Source organism: Leucoraja erinacea, chromosome 2 (genome assembly GCF_028641065.1).
Source record: "Leucoraja erinacea ecotype New England chromosome 2, Leri_hhj_1, whole genome shotgun sequence".
NCBI classification, from domain to species: Eukaryota; Metazoa; Chordata; class Chondrichthyes; order Rajiformes; family Rajidae; genus Leucoraja; species Leucoraja erinaceus.
In genome coordinates this window covers 92,917,689-92,938,659 of record NC_073378.1, presented here as the reverse complement: position 1 = coordinate 92,938,659, position 20,971 = coordinate 92,917,689, and the positions used below count along the sequence as shown (strand labels likewise).

Below are 20,971 nucleotides of genomic sequence, written 5' to 3'. Positions count from 1 at the left end.
TTTATTTTCTTCGGTATTCACCAAGGAGAAGGATATTGAATTATGTGAGGTAAGGGAAACTAGTAGAGTAGCTATGGATACTATGAGTTTCAAAGTAAAAGAAGTACTGACACTTTTGAAAAATATAAAAGTGGATAAGTCTCCAGGTCCTGACAGGATATTCCCTAGGACATTGAGGGAAGTTAGTGTAGAAATAGCCGGGGCTATGACAGAAATATTTCAAATGTCATTAGAAACGGGAATAGTCCCCGAGGATTGGCGTACTGTGCATGTTGTTCCATTGTTTAAAAAGTGTTCTAAGAATAAACCTAGCAATTATAGACCTGTTAGTTTGACTTCAGTGATGGGCAAATTAATGGAAAAGATACTTAGAGATAATATATATAAGCATCTAGATAAACAGGGTCTGATTAGGAACAGTCAACATGGAGTTGTGCCTGGAAGGTCGTGTTTGACTAATCTTCTTGAATTTTTTGAAGAGGTTACTAGGGAAATTGACGAGGGTAAAGCAGTGGATGTTGTCTATATGGACTTTAGTAAGGCCTTTGACAAGGTTCCTCATGGAAGGTTGGTTAAGAAGGTTCAACTGTTGGGTATAAATGCAGGAGTAGCAAGATGGATTCAACAGTGGCTGAATGGGAGACGCCAGAGGGTAATGGTGGATGGCTGTCTGTCGGGTTGGAGGCAGGTGACTAGTGGGGTGCCTCAGGGATCTGTGTTGGGTCCTTTGTTGTTTGTCATGTACATCAATGATCTGGATGAAGGTGTGGTAAATTGGATTAGTAAGTATGCAGATGATACCAAGATAGGGGGTGTTGTGGATAATGAAGAGGATTTCCAAAGTCTAGAGTGATTTAGGCCATTTGGAAGAATGGGCTGAAAGATGGCAGATGGAGTTTAATGCTGATAAATGTGAGGTGCTACACCTTGGCAGGACAAATCAAAATAGGATGTACATGGTAAATGGTAGTGAATTGAAGAATACAGTTGAACAGAGGGATCTGGGAATAACCGTGCATAGTTCCTTGAAGGTGGAATCTCATATAGATAGGTAGTAAAGAAAGCTTTTGGTATGCTAGCCTTTATAAATCAGAGCAGTGAGTATAGAAGCTGGGATGTAATGTTAAAATTGTACAAGGCATTGGTGAGACCAAATCTGGAGTATGGTGTACAATTTTGGTCGCCCAAGTATAGGAAGGATGTCAACAAAATAGAGAGAGCACAGAGGAGATTTACTAGAATGTTGCCTGGGTTTCAACAACTAAGTTACAGAGATAGGTTGAATAAGTTAGGTCTTTATTCTCTGGAGCGCAGAAGGTTAAGGGGGGACTTGATAGAGGTATTTAAAATGATGAGAGGGATAGACAGAGTTGATGTGGACAAACTTTTCCCTTTGAGAATAGGGAAGATTCAAACAAGAGGACATGACTTCAGAATTAAGGGACAGAAGTTTAGGGGTAACATGAGGGGGAACGTCTTTACTCAGAGAGTGGTAGCGGTGTGGAATGAGCTTCCAGTGGAAGTGGTGGCGGCAGGTTCGTTGGTATCATTTAAAAATAAATTGGATAGGCATATGGATGAGAAGGGAATGGAGGGTTATGGTATGAGTGCAGGCAGGTGGGACTAAGGGAAAATAATTGTTCGGCACAGACTTGTAGGGCCAAGATGGCCTGTTTCCGTGCTGTAATTGTTATATGGTTATATGGTTATACTGTCTGACCCATTGAGTTCTTCCGGTAATGTTTCTTCATCCTCTTCATTTATATTTGCAAGCACACTGGAATGTTAATAGTATTGTGGACTACACACAAGTTCATCCATTCACCAGTAAACCAGTGTGATTATGAGATAATTCAGCAAAAAATATGTAATTTGTTCTGCTAACATATTTCTACTCGTTATGTTTACTATTGTTTAAGACATCACTAAAATCTGTTGTTGGTCTCAGGATACCTACAAAGCTGTAATTTAATTGTAAAAGTGCAAGTTATATAATAGTGAAACCCATGGGGAAATCCACATTTGACTTAATTACCAGAAACTAAATTGATGTGAAAATTAAATTAATAAAATGTCGTACATTAGGGCTGTACAACCAAGAATGACACAGACCTTTCTCACATACCATACTCCCCAAAGATGCTGACGGAAATTTATGGAACATACACTCGAAAGAATGTACTTAGGATATTTTTGCAAGCTATGAAAGTATGTTTTATTAGTGATATAGATTGTGTGCCAATTAAAGCTTTTATACATACAGTAAATATTAATCCTCATGAAAATAAACAGAAGCATTTAAATGATTCAACAATGTTCAAATAACATTTCAAAGTTTATAAAAACGAAAAAGTAGCTTGATTTTAAATTAAATAGCAAGTGTGACTTTCTTAACCGTACATCTAATTCCTGCTCCTCCAGAAAGTAATGAAAAAAATAGACGATACCGGACAAAAACTAAGATTCACAATTGAGTGTAAAATATTATATATTAGGAAAGGTACAGATCACATTTAATCAGAGTACAACAGTCTTTTCTTTAATCAGCTGCATATAAGCAAATACATCACTCATAGAACATACTATTTGAATTGATGGATTTCTAATTCATATCTTCTTTACAACAGTCAAAACTGTCAAATTTACCCTATTCATCTTGAACTTGAATGCAAGAGTTTTAAATAAAGCTTGCACAATACATTGAAGATTTCAATAATTGCAACCGTTGTCTTTTTAGATAACATTCGATGCATTCAAATAAATTCCACAAAAGCATCTCATTTTAAAGAAGTGCTTAGTTTTTTAACTAAGGCACCTGATAGCCATGGTTAGGTTCTTCTTTATTTTCTTTCTTTTTTTCTATAGTTCTAATTGTACATGGAGCCACAAATACAGTTTTATTTTACAGGATTATTATATTGTCTGGAAAACCCTTTTGTTGTAGATCTATAATGCAGGGAATCCATCCTCAGCAATGATCTGTTCTTTCCAATATTCCACTCAAATGGTTCTTCCAGTTGCAATGATAAATTTTCTGTTTTCATCCCCACAGCAAACTACAAATAGAAAAATCAACACATTTATAGAATCCCATTTGCTTAATTCAGAATATTTTTATCTAATGTACACATTAAAATAAGAATTCTCCTAAGCACTTTCATGTAGTTGGTAGTTCTACCTTTTTATCTCATAATGTTGCAGAAGGGTTTGCAATGATTGGCACTTTATCACTTATGACAAGGACTCAGCACTTTCAGCGATAACAATAGAAAATTGAAAGAAAAGTAGGTATGAAGTGTTATTGAGGAAAATAGAAAGTAGTGTTCAACAAACATTGGTGTTGAATACAATCATAAAAAAATTGTCATCATGATGTTGACAAGAAGCAACTATATTAAAACTGGCTGATGTTATTGAACTGGAGACTTATTAAACTCCAAGGAAGTAGTAATACAGTCAGTTAAGTAGCAAACAAATATGTTAACACAGATAAACATTTTATTAGGAACAAATCAAAATAATACAATGTGGAACATTAAAAAACTTAAAGAGCAAAGGAATACAAAGCAATGTATGTGGCCTAATCATTAAAAGCAATGCAGGTTAGCTGGTGCACACTTTAGACTTCAGATGGTGTACTTCAACATTCATTATGAGTAGCCTGGTGCTCATAATTCATTCCTTGACCACGCTGGTCAAGGAATGAATATACCAGATCTCATCCTCACTGCATCTGTTCATTGCAGTGTTGGTCAGTGCTGTAGTCACACACAAATTCATAAATATGGCACCTGTAATAGCAGTATTTATGAGGCTGGTTATCCTGCAGCTGGTAACTCATTTACTGACTACCAAAGCCTCCTTGTTCACCCAGCACAAAGAATTAGGAGCATTACAGAATTCTCTCTATTTTCCTGGATCAGTGTAGTGCCAGCATCAAAGGAGCTTTACACCACTGAGGACAACACAGCCTGCTTCTGTTGGCACCTCAGCTTAAATATAAACAGATTACCTCCACGAGCAACATACCAAACAGGAGTGTGCACCAGACAACATTGGCAATGCAACCACCCCTAATTCCGCTCCAACTACACCTCCTAAATCTCTATCCCACTTGCAGTTCCTCTTCAAATCTCACACCACTCTGACCTGGATATTTATTGCTGTTCTTTCATTATCCATATCTGCATCCTGGAATTCCCCATTGTGCAGTATTTTTAAATGGCTCAATGCAACATTACTTTTCCCAAGGGCAATTAGGGGTGGGTAATATACACTGAGTCATGCCAGCAATGCTCAGATCCCCCCAAAACAAATAAGTAATTAAAAGTATTCACAAAGCTCTGAAGTTTATTTCAAGTAGAAAATGTAATACCGGTGAAGCTGATGATTTGGAAGGGTACCTTGCCAAACCACACAGGAACTGTACAGAATTTTACTATACAAACTATTAAAAAAAAGAAAACAGTAACACAGGTTGGGATTTAATACATAGGTTGAGGGAAGATTTGTTTGGGATGCAATCAGCAACAGAATACAAGCCACTCCATGCTGCATGGAGGCGTTCCTACAAGGGCTACTCCTGTTCTTCACTTCCTTGCCCTTATCTGCCATCCAGACACAGTGAGGCAGTCCGCTCTACCACTTGGCAGCAAGGGATGTTCCCATTAGGTCTACATACTGGAATCCTCCCCCTTTACATCAATGACCTTTGGTAGAGACTACTGAACAGGGTAGTGCCATGCAAACCTTTTACAAACTCTAGGCCTCCTGCCACTTCTGTGGCCTCGAAGAGTCTGTATTCCATGTTTATATGGAATGCATCCACAAATTTCTAATACATTTCCTCCTCCTGTGGTGAGGACTGCATGAAGACCATATCAAACCCAATCAACTTAAATTGCAATACCTGGCAGGTTAAAGCAGTATTTGCAAAACCCACAGAATGTTTCATTGGCCAACACTCTTACCTGTATGTTGCATAATTAGCAATGTCTAAAATTTAATTTCAACTTCAAAACATAATCATCTACTGGTGAAATCAAATTGAATATTAATTGTTACGTAGATTAATGTATAAACTAAAAGCATGCAGATTTATTTTTACAGGTTCTTCTCTCACTAAATGGTAAATCTCTGCACCTAAGGGGTTATCTCTCAGCCACGAATAGCAGAGAACATATCAGTGTCAGAGGCAATAACAACTAATAGGATAACTCCTAGAATAGAATAAAACAAAACAATCAAGGATGTTCCCTAAGGTTCTGCAGAAAAACATTGCATGCCAATTGCCTTCCAATTGGAAATCCTTGGCTACTGGCCAATCAAAATTAAGGATCATTTACAATGGAAGAAAGAAGTCCATCCGAAGTATTCAAAATACCAGCAAAAGGTGTTGAAGTGGACAACTTTGATATCCAGCCAGGTGCCTGAACAAGAACCTCCTTTTCAAAATGTTGCCAAATGTGTGGGTTCTTATGTTCCAACTCAAATGTCAAGGATAGAAGTGTCATCACATCATCCTCAATCCCAATATACTGCCGAAGGGTAGTTGAATTATCTGCTCACAAATTTAATAAAGCGATTTAGGAGTGATTTCCCATTACTTCCTTCCATGGCATTTGCATTTAATCTCTCCTCTATCCATGCTTCCATAATGCCCTAGATTGGCAGTACATGACAAAATTATAGTATTAAACTTTTACAAGCATTTTGTTTTGTGACCTACCATGCCATTGTTCCTTTTATCTATGAAGTTAAATAGCATGCCTTTAAAAATATATATATATCGCAGCATAGCTTCAAACACTTTCTAACATCATTGCAAGTCTGAAATAATTTGTACTTCCTAGCAGTAAATTAATTCAGGAACTGAAAAGATAAAATTCTACTTTATATTTTTATCTGGAATTATAAGATAATCATTCAGAGATCAACTTTCAAAACTCCTTCAATATATTGGTTCACACTAATTGAATAAATTAGATTCCTTTTACAAAATACTGCAAGATCTTGAGATCTTGCCCAGTGGTTTGTGATTGGTATTCCGTAGATTAGTCACTAAAAGCTAAAATCGATTGATCTGTCAACTGGCACATTCCTGCATACTTTAGCCAAACTATTTCAAATACTCTGGATTATTTGCATCTGGTTTTCTTCCAAGGGTGCAACTCAATATTTAAGTATGTTTTTGGATAAAAGCAAAGTTTAATAAAAACTCATTAACCACAATTAAGATTTACTGATATATTAAATGTCCAATTTTAAATCTACTTGAAAATGGAACTGATGAAAATGGGTAACAATTGTTTTTTTTTAATTGTCTCTAAAGCACACATCCTAATTTGCAAATTTAGTTGCCAATAGCATTAGGAAACGTTTGACTAAATTTACAGGGCTCGAAATTAACGGTTGCCCGGGTGCCAATGGCCACCTAAAGTACCGCTGGGCAACCTAAATGCCGAATCATTTTGCCCGGCTAGGCACTGCAGATACTGGTTTATATCGAAGATAGATACAAAAAACTGGAGTAACTCATCAGTGGCTCATACTTGCCACTCCACCAACGGCGATAACCACTTTCAAACAAATTCCTGCACGCCGAGGCTGGGAGGAGGGAGGGAGGAAGGGGGAGGCCTCCTTCCGCCGTCTGAAACACCTGCACCGCTCGGCCCCGCACCCTCCTGTTGGTTGGCGGAGGAGGGGAGGCGGTGGTGAGGAGATCCCAACTGCCTCCCCCTTTGGCGGCGGCACTTGGCGGTGGACAGGGGCGGCCAGGGCAGTGGGGCGATGATGCCGGTGTTGTACAAGGAGCGCTGACCTTCCTTCCTCCCCACCTTCCCCATCTCTCTCACTCTTGTACGCCCCCCTCCACCCCCCTTATCCTGGGACCCCTCCTCTCCTTCCCACATTGATCCCCATTCCTGTCTCTATTCAGTCCTCACGGACATCCCCTGTTCTCCCCTCCCCATCTACTCCACCACCATCCATTTATCCTGCACCGATCCCCCACATCCATCCTGTAATGATCTACCCATTCGTCTTTTACTGATCCCCACATTCATCATCTACTGATCCCCTCCCATTCATCCTGTACTCCCCCCCCCCTTCATCCTGCACTGATCTCCCATCCATCTTGTAGTGATCTACCCATTCATCTTTTACTGATTCACCATTCATCCTGTACTGATCCCCCCCATTCATCCTGTACTGATCCCCCCCATTCATTCATCCTGTACTGATCACCCATCCATCCTGTAGTGATCCGCCCATTCATCCTGCACAGACCCTCCGATCCGCAATGTACTGACCCCCCCCCCCATCCATCCTGTACTGATCCCCCATTCAAAAAGAATGGGGGGATCAGTCTGAAGAAGGGTCTCGACCCGAAACGTTGCCTATTTCCTTCGCTCCATAGATGCTGCCTCACCCGCTGAGTTTCTCCAGCATTTTTTGTCTACCCCCATTCATCCTGTACTGATCCCCCCCCCCATTCATCCTGTACTAATCCCCCCCCATTCATCCTGCACAGACCCCCCCCCCCCCCCATCCATCACGTACTGATCCCCCCCCCATTCAGCCCCACTGACATCTCACAATGACAGGCTCTCCCCTCACAATTTTACCTACTCCAACCAACACATCCATCTATCCATCCCGCACTGATTCACCGCCCCCCCCCCCCCCCCCCCCAACCCTACTGTGCTGGAAATGTCTTCAAAGCGAAAATTGACTATGTTTGATGATGGAATGTAATCAAATCTGTTTTAATTCCCAAAGTTATTATTTGTATCATAAAATTTTATAAAGATGGATTAATTCAATTGTGGATACGTGAAACATTAAAACCGCAGTGTTCAATTGTCACTGCTACCATTGACACGTTATTACAGAATTCATTTTAACGGCAAATCAATGCTCTTAATGATAGTAGTATCAATGATAGGAATATCAGTACTGTAGTTATTTAATGAGCAACATTCACAACTATGTTGGATTTATCCAAGTTTTACTTCTACAGTCGGTCATATACATCACAAATTTGGTCAGGTGATATTTCAGTTGAAATTTTAACGTTAATTCTGAAGTGGGAATGACGGAAACAGCGTTTATCAATATTTTTTTACATTTGGTGCATACAAACTGGGTATCTTCATTGCTGTTCACAACACATACATCTAATCTGAATGTCCGGTAATGTGCTGTTTTGACACCTTTAAACATATTACCAAAAGAACATTTGCTGCAGTTATGTCCTTTGGCCATCTCTTGTCAGTTAGTGTAATGTTTAACCAGTCGGTTTTAACAGCTATTATCATAAAATGCCTTTAGAAATTTCCTTGCAACCTGTATATTTTGTTGTGGATAAATTATGTGGGAAGTGAGTGTTTCTGTGCCAATAACAATAACGACTTATGCTATGGCCATGTCATGATAATTTTCGGTCCTTCACAGAAAACATGCTTGCATCAATCTGTAGTGTGCATGGTTAAGTATATATGTTAGCATGGTCCAGGATTTATTGACACAGGTTGGTCATACGCTGAATAATCTAACCACATTTTTGTTTGGAAGTGGAAAGAAATAATAGAAATTGCAATGTGTAAAAAGAGTTGAGAGACTGTATTATAACGTTGCTGCATGTTATTGTGGTATATATCATGTCTTGATTGGTGAATATGTTTAGTTTGTGACTTTATTTGAAGCAGAAATAATATGTGAATGCTTCATTGAGCATAATTCCGACTGGTAACTACACACTTCGTCCGAGAACATTATCGCACGTGTCATGCAAACCGTCTTAAATGACCACCTAAACTGTCATTTGGCAACCTAAAAAGCTGCCTAGGTTGCCCGGCTGACAACAGGGAAAAAAAGTGAAGTGAGAGCCCTGATTTAGCTCAAATACTTAATCGAAAATCCCCTGACTAAAACCTTTATATGACAGTAAAACCAAAGTTAACTTATTGCAAAAATAGATACTAAAAATAGAATTAAAAATGCTATGGTTTGCTTTTACTATCTTCCCTACTTCTAGCCAGTTTCATGATTCCAATTTTCTTCATAATGTCACAGTGGCACACAACATTTTGTAAGGTTCATAAAACATGAACGTTTAAAAGGTCAAAAGGCCCCCAAGTATGCACCTGCAGTCATTAAGATCATGGCTCATATTTGATTTTTGACATTAATTCTGTTTTCCTGTTCAACCTCCATAATTTTTTACTGCATTGTAATCCACAATTCTACCTCAGCCTTTCATACACAAACAGGTTCAGCTTTCACAGCTCTTGCATAGAGAACCTCAACATTTCACTACTCTTGGGAGGCGAAATTCTTCCTTGTGACAGTTTTAAATTGGGAATGCTTTAGCTCCTAGTTTGAGACTCTCTTCAACAAATAAACATTATTTCAGAATTTATTCTGTCAAGTTCCTTCAGATTCTCATATTTTATAAAAACAGGAGAAAGAGCAGTGGGCCATTCAATTAATATGATCAAGGCTGATCATCCAAATTCGGCTTTCTCCTCTGTGACCTTGATCCCTCTAGGCATTAGAAATAAACAGACTAAATAATTTGTGAATACATTCAATGATTTGACTTTAATTATATCCACATTAGGGAGGAACTTGTGCTGGGTAGACTGATGGGACTGAAGGCTGATAAATCCCCAGGGCCTGATGTACCCCAGGGTACTTAAGGAAGTGGCTCCAGAAATCGTGGACGCATTGGTGATAATTTTCCAATGTTCTATAGATTCAGGATCAGTTCTTGTGGATTGGAGGGTACCTAATGTTATCCCACTTTTTAAGGAAGGCGGGAGAGAGAAAACAGGAAATTATAGACCAGTTAGCCTGACAACGTGGTGGGGAAGATGCTGGAGTAAATTATAAAAGATGAAATAGCGGCACGTTTGGATAGCAGTAACAGGATCGGTCCAAGTCAGCATGGATTTACGAAGGGGAAATCATGCTTGACTAATCTTCTGGAATTTTTTGAGGATGTAACTAGGAAAATGGACAAGGGAAAGCCAGTGGATGTATCTGGAGATTAGTGGGCAAAAGTAGGGCACATGGTATTGGGGGTAGAGTGCTGTAATGGATAGAAAATTAGTTGGCAGACAGGAAACAAAGAGTAGGGATTAACAGGTCCCTTTTAGAATGGCAGGCAGTGATTAGTGAGGTACCGCAAGGCTTGGTGCTGGGAATGCAGCTATTTACAATAAACATCAATGATTTAAATTAAGGGATTCAGTAACATTAGCAAATTTGCAGATGACACAAAGCTGGGTGGCAGTGTGAACTGTGAGGATGATGCTATGAGAATGCAGGGTGACTTGGACAGGTTAGGTGAGTGGGCAGGTGCAGTTTAATGTTGATAAATGTTAAGTTATTCACTTTGGTAGCAAAAACAGGAAGGCAGATTACTCTCTAAATGGTGTCAAGTTGGGAAAAGGGGAACTACAACGGGATCTGGGGGTGTTTGTTCATCAGTCAATGAAAGTAAGCATGCAGGTACAGCAGGCAGTGAAGAAAATAAATGGCATGTTGGCCTTTATAACAAGAGGAGTTGAGTATAGAAGCAAAGAGGCCCTTCTACAGTTCTATAGGGCCCTAGTGAGACCACACCTGGAGTATTGTGTGCAGTTTAGGTCCCCAAATTTGAGGAAGAACAATCTTGCTATTGAGGGAGTGCAGCGTAGATTTACAAGATTAATTCCCAGGTTGGCGGGACTGTCATATGCTGAGAGAATGGAGCTGGTGGGCTTGTATACTCTAGAGTTTAGAAGGATGAGAGGAGATCTTATTGAAACATATAAGATTATTAAGGGTTTGGACACGCTAGAGGCAGGAAACATGTTCACCCTAATACAGTTGCAACATGACCTGCCAACTTATATACTCAAAGCACCAACCATTGAAGGCAAGCAGTTTTATTTACCAACCTATGGACTTGTTAGGCCACTATAGCTTTAATTTTGTCCAATAACCTTCAATGCAGAAAAGGCCTTCTGTAAATCTTTGAAACCACCAAATTGGAGAGTGAGCTTCAAGTATTTAACTTAAATAAGTATTCACTTGGCTCCTTGGGCTCCAACATTAAAGGTCCACAGCAGGACCCCGGAAAAGGTGGATCACCTTCTATACCTTAAGAGACTCCTATCAGCAAAGGCATCTCCAAAGTATCAGCAGTCATTGTCTGCTTGAGGAAAAGATCACAATAACAAATCCAGCCACTAAACTAATGGTTGACTAGGCACCATCGATCGGTAAACATGTTTATATTTTGTAGACAGACTTAAACAGCAGAATCGCACATATATACATTTCTTGTTAAACTCTCATTTAACAAGCAACGTATGTAATAATAGCATAATCCTGTTATTATATCTATGCCATAGTAATAAGGGAAAGCAGTATTCAAGCCAATTTAATCCCTCTAGATAGAGTGCTCTCCATAATGTCTGGGACAAAGACCCATTCTTTATTTATTTGCCTCTGTACTCCACAATTTGAGATTTGTAATAGAAATAAAAAATCACATCTGCTTAAAGTGCACATTGTCAGATTTTATTAAAGGGTTTCTTTATACATTTTGGTTTCAACCATGTAGAAATTACAGCTGTGTTTATACATAGTCCCCCATTGCAGGGCACCATAATGTTTGGGACACATGACTTCACAGGTGTTTGTAATTGCTCAGGAATGTTTAATTGCCTCCATAATGGTATAAGAGAGCTCTCAGCACCTAGTCTTTCCATCACACCTTTGAAAACTTTTATTGCTGTTTATCAACATGAGGACCAAAGTTGTGCCAATTAAAGTCAAAGAAGCCATTATGAGACAGAAACAAGAATAAAACTGCACCTATTTTCTATGTTTCTATGCTGCTGAAGCAACAAAGGAGTTTTTTAAAGCTAAAAAATGGTAAATTCTTGAGTGGCCAAGTCAATCACCCGATCTGAACCCAATTGACCATGCCTTTTACATGCTGAAGAGAAAACTGAAGAGGACCAGCCCCCAAAACAAGCATAAGCTAAAGATGGCTGCAAAACAGGCCTGGCAGAGCATCACCAGAGAAGACACCTGGTGATGTCCATGAATCTCAGACTTCAAGCAGTCATTGCATGCAAAGGATATGCAACAAAATACTTAACATGACTACTTTTCATTTACATGACATTGTTGTGTCCCCAACATTATGGTGCCCTGAAATTAGGGTCTATGTATAAACACTGCTGTAATTTTTACAAGGTGAAACCAAAATGTGTAAAATTGCCCTTTATTAAAATCTGACAATGTGCATTTTACCCACATGTGATTTTTTTTCTATTACAAATCTCAAATTATGGAGTATAGAGGCAAATAAGTAAATGATGGGTCTTTGTCCTAAACATTATGGAGGGCACTGTCACTTTCCTGTTACATTTAACAAGCATGATATTCACCTCCAGAAATAAAGTAGGAAGTATTGGCTGGGGGATCAGGAGGTTGGCTAGGCCACTGGTGGGGTCCGGGGGCAGCGCCCCCTGAAGCTCTCGCATTTTCAATAAATTGAAAGTGATTCTCAAAATTTCTGCTGGTAGTTTACATAACAGAAACTTAGATTTTTTTCTAACACATAAGCAGTAAAATAACCCCCGAAAGATATATACAGTGGCTTGCAAAAGTATACATACCCCTTGAACTTTTCCACATTTTGTCACGTTACAACCACAAACGTAAATGTATTTTATTGGGATTTTATGTGATAGACCAACACAAAGTGGTGCATAATTGTGAAGTGGAAGGAAAATGATACATGGTTTTCAAATTTTTTTTACATATAAAAAACTGAAAAGTGTGGCGTGCAAAAGTATTCAGCCCCCTTTACTCTGATACCCCTAAATAAAATCCAGTGCAACCAATTGTCTTCAGAAGTCACCTAATTAGTAAATAGAGTCCACTTGTGTTTAATCTAATCTCAGTATAAATACAGCTGTTCTGTGAAGGCCTCAGAGGTTTGTTAGAGAACATTAGTGAACAAACAGCATCATGAAGCCCAAGGAAAACACCAGACAGGTCAGGGATAAAGTTGTGGAGAAGGTTATAAAAAAATATCCCAAGCTTTGAACATCTCACGGAGCACTGTTCAATCCATCATCCGAAAATGGAAAGAGTATGGCACAACTGCAAACCTACCAAGACATGGCCGTCCACCTAAACTGACAGGCCGGGCAAGGAGAGCATTGATCAGAGAAGCAGCCAAGAGGCCCATGGTACCTCTGGAGGAGCTGCAGAGATCCGCAGCTCAGGTGGCAGAATCTGTCCACAGGACAACTATTAGTCGTGCACTCCACAAATCGGGCCTTTATGGAAGAGTGGCAAGAAGAAAGCCATTGTTGAAAAAAAGCCATAAGAAGTCCCGTTTGCAGTTTGCCACAAGCCATGTGGGGGACACAGTAAACATGTGGAGGAAGATGCTCTGGTCAGATGAGACCAAAATTGAAGTTTTTGGCCTAAATGCTAAACGCTATGTGTGGCGGAAAACTAACACTGCACATCACCCTGAACACACCATCTCCACTGTGAAACATGGTGGTGGCAGCATCATGCTGTGGGGATGCTTTTCTTCAGCAGGGACAGGGAAGCTGGTCAGAGTTGATGGGAAGATGGATGGAGCCAAATACAGGGCAATCTTGGAAGAAAACCTGTTAGAGTCTGCAAAAGACTTGAGACTGGGGCGTAGGTTCACATTCCAGCATGACAACGATCTTAAACATACAGCCAGAGCTACAATAGAATGGTTTAGATCAAAGCATATTCATGTGTTAGAATGGCCCAGTCAAAGTCCAGACCTAAATCCAATTGAGAATTTCTGGCAAGACTTGAAAATTGCTGTTCACAGACACTCTCCATCCAATCTGACTGAGCTTGAGCTATTTTGCAAAGAAGAATGGGCAAAAGTTTCAGTCTCTAGGTGTGCAAAGCTGGTAGAGACATACCCCAAAAGACTTGCAGCTGTAATTGCAGCGAAAGGTGGTTCTACAAAGTATTGACTCAGGGGGGCTGAATACTTTTGCACGCCACTCTTTTCAGTTTTTTATTTGTAAAAAAATTTGAAAACCATGTATCATTTTCCTTCCACTTCACAATTATGCACCACTTTGTGTTGGTCTATCACATAAAATCCCAATAAAATACATTTACGTTTGTGGTTGTAACGTGACAAAATGTGGAAAAGTTCAAGGGGTATGAATACTTTTGCAAGCCACTGTATTTCATGAAATAGACAATAGGTGCAGGAGTATGCCATCCGGCCCTTCGAGCCAGCTGTGATCATGGCTGATCATCCACAATCAGTACCTTATTCCTGCCTTCTCCCTATATCCCTTGACTATGCTATCTTTAAGAGCTCTATCTAACTCTTAAATGTTAAACATGTTCAATCCCTTAATAATCTTATATGTTTCAATAAATGGCTTCATACAGTGAAAAAAATCTTTACACAAAATGTTACCTGAAATGTCTCTTTGCCTAGCTCTGAGATGAGAAAAAACGTTTTCTCCGGGTTGTGAATTTGTGGAATTCTCTGCCACAGAACGCAGTGGTCTCGTCTCCTTCAGCAGCACCTCGGTCTCCCTTCCTGATCTCAGACACCCGCTTCTCCTCACCTCACCTACGCTCACATCCCCTCATCTACACGTCGACTAATCCCCTCGCCATGACAATACCTCACTACCAAACTTTTACTCACACCTAAACCTTGCCTCGACTAAACCGTACCTCGCTAAACCTCTCCCCTCAAATAAACCTTACCTCACACCTTAACCCCAGTTCAAATTAACTAAACCTCCCGCCTCACGACTAAACTCCACCTCACACCTAATCCGCGCCTCGACTAATCGCCGCCTCTCTCCCGCTACTTATAGCCCCACCTCCCCGGCCGTTGGCGACGCCTTACGTGAGCGGAACGGCTCCAACCAGGGGGCGGGACTGAGCATGGAGAGCGGCGCAGGCGCATTACCTGAGAGCCGGTGGGAGGGGAACACTTGCTCTGACGTTGACGTCAAGCCCAAACCCCGCCCCGCCCGCGGCGGCCGCAGCCCCTCCCCGAGGGAGCTGGAGACAGGCGGGGATTATGTGTGAGGTTGAGATTAGTCGTGAGGTGGGAGGTTTAGTGAGTTGAGGTTTAAGTGAGAGGTGAAGTTTAGTCGAGGCGAAGTTTCGTAGTGGGGTGTGAAGTTTAGTTGAGGAGAGGTTTAGTCGAATCGAGGGGTTTAGTCGAGGTGAAAAATCAGATTAATTTCTAGGAAAACAAAAAAATCGGAATTCCGATTTAAATCGGAAGAATATCATGCCTGATTTAAGGACCAATGGACATGCATTCCAAAGTCACTTGGTTTTCCACATTTCTCAATATCCTTCAACTTAATATATATTCCTGTTAACCACATGACCAATTTTTGTTGCATCTGCATTTAAGAAAAATCTCAATAATGTATATGGTAGAAAAAGGTATAAGACTGATGGAGATTAAGAGAAGAGACAACCTGCTGGTTCAAGTGACACTTTTTAATGTGTTTTGGACCCAAAATAATAGCAGCGTGTAAATGTAGCGATTAATTTGTTAAAATCAAATGTATGGGGAAGAAGCAAAAAATAAATATCTGACGTGGAGCACACAAAAATTAAAAACAATTCTTGCAGCATGATCCTACAGTGAATGTATCTGTACCTTTGCTGAAACATTGGCATTAAGAGTTTAGAAACATAATGTAATGAGAACTACAAACAAACAATTGACCACACCAAAACAGAACATGCAACAAAAAAGTGTTCCTTCAAATGATCATTATAATTTCAGGTGTTTACCTTAGAAGATTGGGTTCTGGCATGCCTGGATCCCCACCTCTTCTAAAACCTGAAAGAAAACAAAATATGTATAATATATACCTAACGTCAATATTAAAATCACTTGAAAACAGAATTAGAATTTAGATTTTGAAAGGTGGGGAGAGAACACAAATGGAAATGCCCCGTTCCCACCTAGCAGAAAATGTCGACCAACACGGAGCAGCTGGCAAATCCATACCCACATATTAATATTACATTAACGACTACATCAGGTCTACATGGAGTCTGCCTTGATGCTACACGGGTGACTGCATCGGGGCTACCTCCTGCACCCATGCAGAGCACCTGTCCTTCTACCTCTTCCCTCGACTCTATCCAGGGTCCCCGATAGTGGTGAGATAGCTTCACTTGCACCACCTCCAATCTACTGTATCCTTTGCTCTCTGTGTGGGCTCCTATATATCGGTGAGATCAAGCACAGACTGGGCTATGGTTTAGCTGAACATATGCTCAGGCATAAGTGCCTTGGCCCAGGTGATCTACCAGTTTCCAAAAATAATTTAACCCCCCTCTTCCAATCCCATACTGTCCTGGGCCTCCTCCAGTCAGTGTGAGGCCAAACACAAATTGAAGGGACAGCACCTCATATTTTACCTGGGCAGCTTACTACCCAACAGTATGAATGGTGATTTCTCTACTTTTAAGTAACCCCTGCATTTCCTCTCTCTCCCCTCCCTAGTCGTCCTACGTTCCACCGTTCGCATCCTTTTATGTCTTCATTATCACCTCTTGCCCAGCCAACAATGATCATTGATCAATGATCATTGATCATTGTTGGCTGGGCAACCATGCCAACCGTGCTTTGTTCTAGCCTTTACTTACCTCCAATTCGCTCCCCTCTACTTTCTGAAGGGTCACAACCCAAAACGTCACCCATCCTTTCTCCAATGCTGCCTGACCCACTGAGTAACTGAGTTACTTCAGCACTATAAACCAGCATCTGCAGTTTCTTTCTACACAATTAAGATGGGTTCAAGTATCCCTGGACGAGTTTCTAGAACTGAGGAGCGAACTAAAAAAGATCAGGGGCAAAAAGGGGTCAGGAGATAGCTCTGGCAGATAGCATTCAGGATAATCCCAAGAGATAGATATATGCGTACATAAAATAAAAATAAAAAAAATAAATAAAAAATGGCGTGGCCCTGTCCAGTCGCCGTTGTGGCAGCTCCGCGAAAATTGTGTGTGTTTTTAACTTTTATGGTCCTTTTTAACTTATTTCTAAGTTCTAACTCCCCAGTACTAACAAAGTATGACAGGGAAACCCTCTTAAATCTAAACTCCAGGGCAAACGGAGACTTTTTAAACTCTGTACTCACTGATCCAGCGTGGCCAGCAGAGATCAGCAGAAGCTGCTGCAACAACAATGGGAGCTCGGCTGCAAGGAAAACCCGGAGAAAACATCGAGGGAAGCGGGGGGGGGGGGGGGGATTCAGAATAGGCTGAAAGCCCAAGCCTTTCGCCCCCCTCTGCCCAGCATTCTTCTGGCGAATATCCAGCCCCTGGAAAACAAGCTGGATGACCTCAAGGCGAGGGTCGGATTCCAGCGGGACATAAGGGACTGCAACATCCTCTGCCTGACTGAAACATGGCTGACCTCGCTGATTCCGGATCAGGTAATCTGCCCAACAGAGTCCTTTACTGTCCACCGTGCTGACAGAACAGAAGCATCTGGGAAATCCAAGGGTGGAGGAGTCTGCTTCATGACCAATAACAACTGGTGCAACCCTGGAAATATCAAGATGCTTTTGCGTTCCTGCTCGCCGGACCTGGAGCACCTGACGATCTCATGCCGCCCATTCTACCTTCCCCGGGAGTTCGGCTCAGTGATCGTCACAGCCGTCTACATTCCACCGCAGGCGGACACCGACATGGCACTATCGGCCCTACACGATGTGCTATGTCGACATCAAAACAAGTACCCGGATGCGGCTATGGTGGTGGCTGGAGGTTTTAATAAATCAAATCTCAAGAAGGTCATGCCGAACTTCTACCAACACATCACGTGTGCCACCGGGTCTGCAAAGAAAACCCGGAGAAAACATCGAGGGGGGGGGGGGGGGGGGGGGGGGGGGGGGGGGGACCACTGCTACACACCGTTCATGAAAGGCTACAAGGCCGTTTCAATCCCTCCGCTAGGAAAATCTGACCACGTTGCCATTTTCTTGTTGACGGAGTATGAACAGAGGATAGTTCGGGAAGCGGTAGACGAGGGACGTAAAGCGGTGGTCTGACCAGTCAGATGCCATGCTGCAAGATGCACTGAGTGATGTTGACTGGAATATGTTCGAAGCAAGTTCCAGTGACGTCAGTGAGTTCGCGGAAGCAGTCACGGACTTCATCGCAACAGTAACCGACAACATCGTCCCCACGGTAAGAGTAAGCACCTTTCCGAGCCAAAAACCCTGGGTAGACAGGTCTGTTCGTGTGGCCCTGAATGCTCACACCGCTGCCTACAACTCAGGCCTGGCATCAGGAAACATGGACGTCTTCAAGGCAGAGTCCTACCGACTGCGAAGGGCTGTGAAGGACGCAAAGAGAAGGTACAGAGACAAGATGGAGTTACAGATGGAGCAGCAGGACATCAGAAGCCTGTGGCAGGGGCTACGGATTGTAGTACCAACTACCAGAGCACCCCTCCCTCATTCGCAAGTGCCGGCACCTCCCTAGCTGATGACCTGAACTCCTTTTACGCTCGTTTCGAGAGGGGCAACACCACTCCAGGTCTGCCGACTATCGACAATACCGCCAGTGGGCTGGCTACCAAAGCTGAAGGGAGGAATGTGCACACATTCTCGCTGTCCGAGCACGACGTGAGGAGGGCTCTGACACGGGTGAACACGAGAAAAGCTGCAGGCCCCGATGGCATCTCGGGGCGAGTACTCAGGTCCTGTGCTACGCAGCTAGCTCCAGTGCTCACTACATTATTCAACCTCTCCCTGGCCAAGTCCGTGGTCCCTGCCTGCTTCAAAAAATCCATCGTTGTAACAGTACCAAAAAATGCCTCCCCAGCCTGTCTGAATGACTACCGTCCGGTGGCCCTTACCTCGGTAGTCATGAAATGCTTTGAGGCTGGTGAAGAAACACATCTGCGCCTTCCTCCCTCCCAACATGGACCCGTTGCAGTTTGCATACCGTCCGAACAGATCCACGAACGATGCGGTCTCTCAGGTCTTGCACACCGCTCTCTCCCATCTGGACAGCCAGAAGGGGGGCTACGTGAGGATGCCGTTCAGAGACTACAGTTCAGCCTTCAACACGATAGTCCCCACCAGACTGGCCGGGAAGCTAATGGAATTGGGGCTCAACACCTCCCTGTGTGCCTGGGTCCTGGACTTTCTCACCGCCAGGCCCCAGGTAGTCAAGATGGGAGGGAATACATCGAAGTCCCTCACCCTGAGCACAGGATCGCCCCAGGGTTGCGTCCTCAGCCCCCTATTGTACTCCCTGTACACACATGACTGTGTGGCTAGGTTCAGCTCCAACTCAATAATTAAGTTTGCTGATGACACTGTGGTGGTGTACCTGATCTCAGACAACGACGAGAAGGCCTACCGGGAGGAGGTGGCTGATCTAGCACTCTGGTGCCAGGATAACAGCCTCCTCTTGAACATCAAAAAAACGAAGGAGCTGATCATGGACTTTAGGAGGGCACATCATCCGAGGACGTACACTCCATTGAGGATAAATGGGGATCCTGTGGATAGGGTGAACTGTTTTAAATATCTGGGAGTCCACATCTCCGAGGATATGACATGGGCATCACACGCCTCAGCACTCGTGAGTAAGGCAAGGCAGCACCTTTACCACCTCAGGCAATTGAGGAAATTCAGAGTGTCTCCGAGGATCCTCCAGTGCTTCTATGCAGCGGCGGTGGAAAGCATCTTGTCCGGGAACATTACCATCTGGTTTGGGAATTGCTCTGCCAAGGACAAGAAGGCTCCGAACGCACTATGGGAACTTCACTTGCCCCCCTGCAGGAACTATACATCAGGAGGTGCAACTCCAGAGCCAACAATATCATGAGAGACCCCTTCCGCCCCTGCAACGGACTGTTCCAGCTGCTACGGTCAGGCAAACGCCTCCGTTGCCATGCGGTGAGAACGAAGAGGTTGAGAAGGAGTTTCTTCCCAGAGGCCATTCGGACTGTAAACGCCTATCTCACCAGGGACTAACTCTACTGAACGTTTTTTCCTTCCATTATTTATTGTGTAAAAGAATATGTGTGTTATGATTGTGTTTATAGTTTGTTTGGTTGTTTGGTTGTTTATCTTTTGCACAAAAGTCCGCGAGCATTGCCACTTTCATTTCACTGCACATCTCGTATGTGTATGTGACAAATAAACTTGACTTGACTTGACTATAAAATGAAAAAGGGTAAAGAGAGAGTGGAACCCCTCAAGAATGAAAGTGGTCAACTCTGTGTGGAGCCACAGAAGAGTGGCAAGGTCCTCAACGTGTATTTCTGCTCTGTTTTACCATGGAGAAAGACACAAGGACTGGGGAACACGGGGGCAGTCTTGAGCAAAGATCCTATAGCAAGCAAGATAGCCCAACTCGACGAAAAAGACGTAGTACGGTCATGGGCAGATTCACGGGTAATTTTCGGCCCCATTTCCGTAACCGGCTTCCATCTCCACACCAAAGATCCCATAGTGGAGCAAAAATACTAGTGCGGAGACGGAGGCCGGTTACGGAAACATCCTCGTAAAATAAAAGTTATTTGGTAAAAATCTTCACCTCATTTTCAGAATTATAATTTATTAACACAAACTGTTCCCCCGCAACGTTGATTACACTGCAAGTCGGATCGCGTCGGGTTACTGAAATGGATGAAAAAAAAGCCCATGTTCCGCTCCGTTGCGTACTACACGTACGCCCATTGCATTTAGCAGGAGTGGTCTATCTTACTTCGCTATAGGATCTTTGGTCTTGAGAGCAGTCAGTATTATGGTCAAAGAGGTGCTGAAGGTTCTGACACGTATGAAAGTAGATACATTTCTCGGCCTGATCTAATATATCCGAGGACACTGCGGGAGATTGCAGGTGCACTGGCTGAGATTTACGAGTCGTCATT

At 42.3% G+C, this 20,971-nt stretch overlaps 1 protein-coding gene across 1 annotated transcript in view; it reads right to left on the bottom strand.

The window, feature by feature from the left end:
- Positions 1–2,190: 2,190 nt before the first annotated feature.
- The window catches only part of tomm7 (translocase of outer mitochondrial membrane 7 homolog (yeast)), a 29,907-nt gene continuing 11,126 nt past the window's right edge, over positions 2,191–20,971 (bottom strand). Inside the window, exons 2-3 of the mRNA XM_055661318.1 lie at positions 15,856–15,904; positions 2,191–3,056 (exon numbers count right to left, since the gene is read on the bottom strand). Of these exons, the coding sequence (XP_055517293.1) occupies positions 3,041–3,056; positions 15,856–15,904 (65 nt within the window). The 3' untranslated portion in view covers positions 2,191–3,040. The remainder of the gene's footprint in view (positions 3,057–15,855; positions 15,905–20,971) is intronic.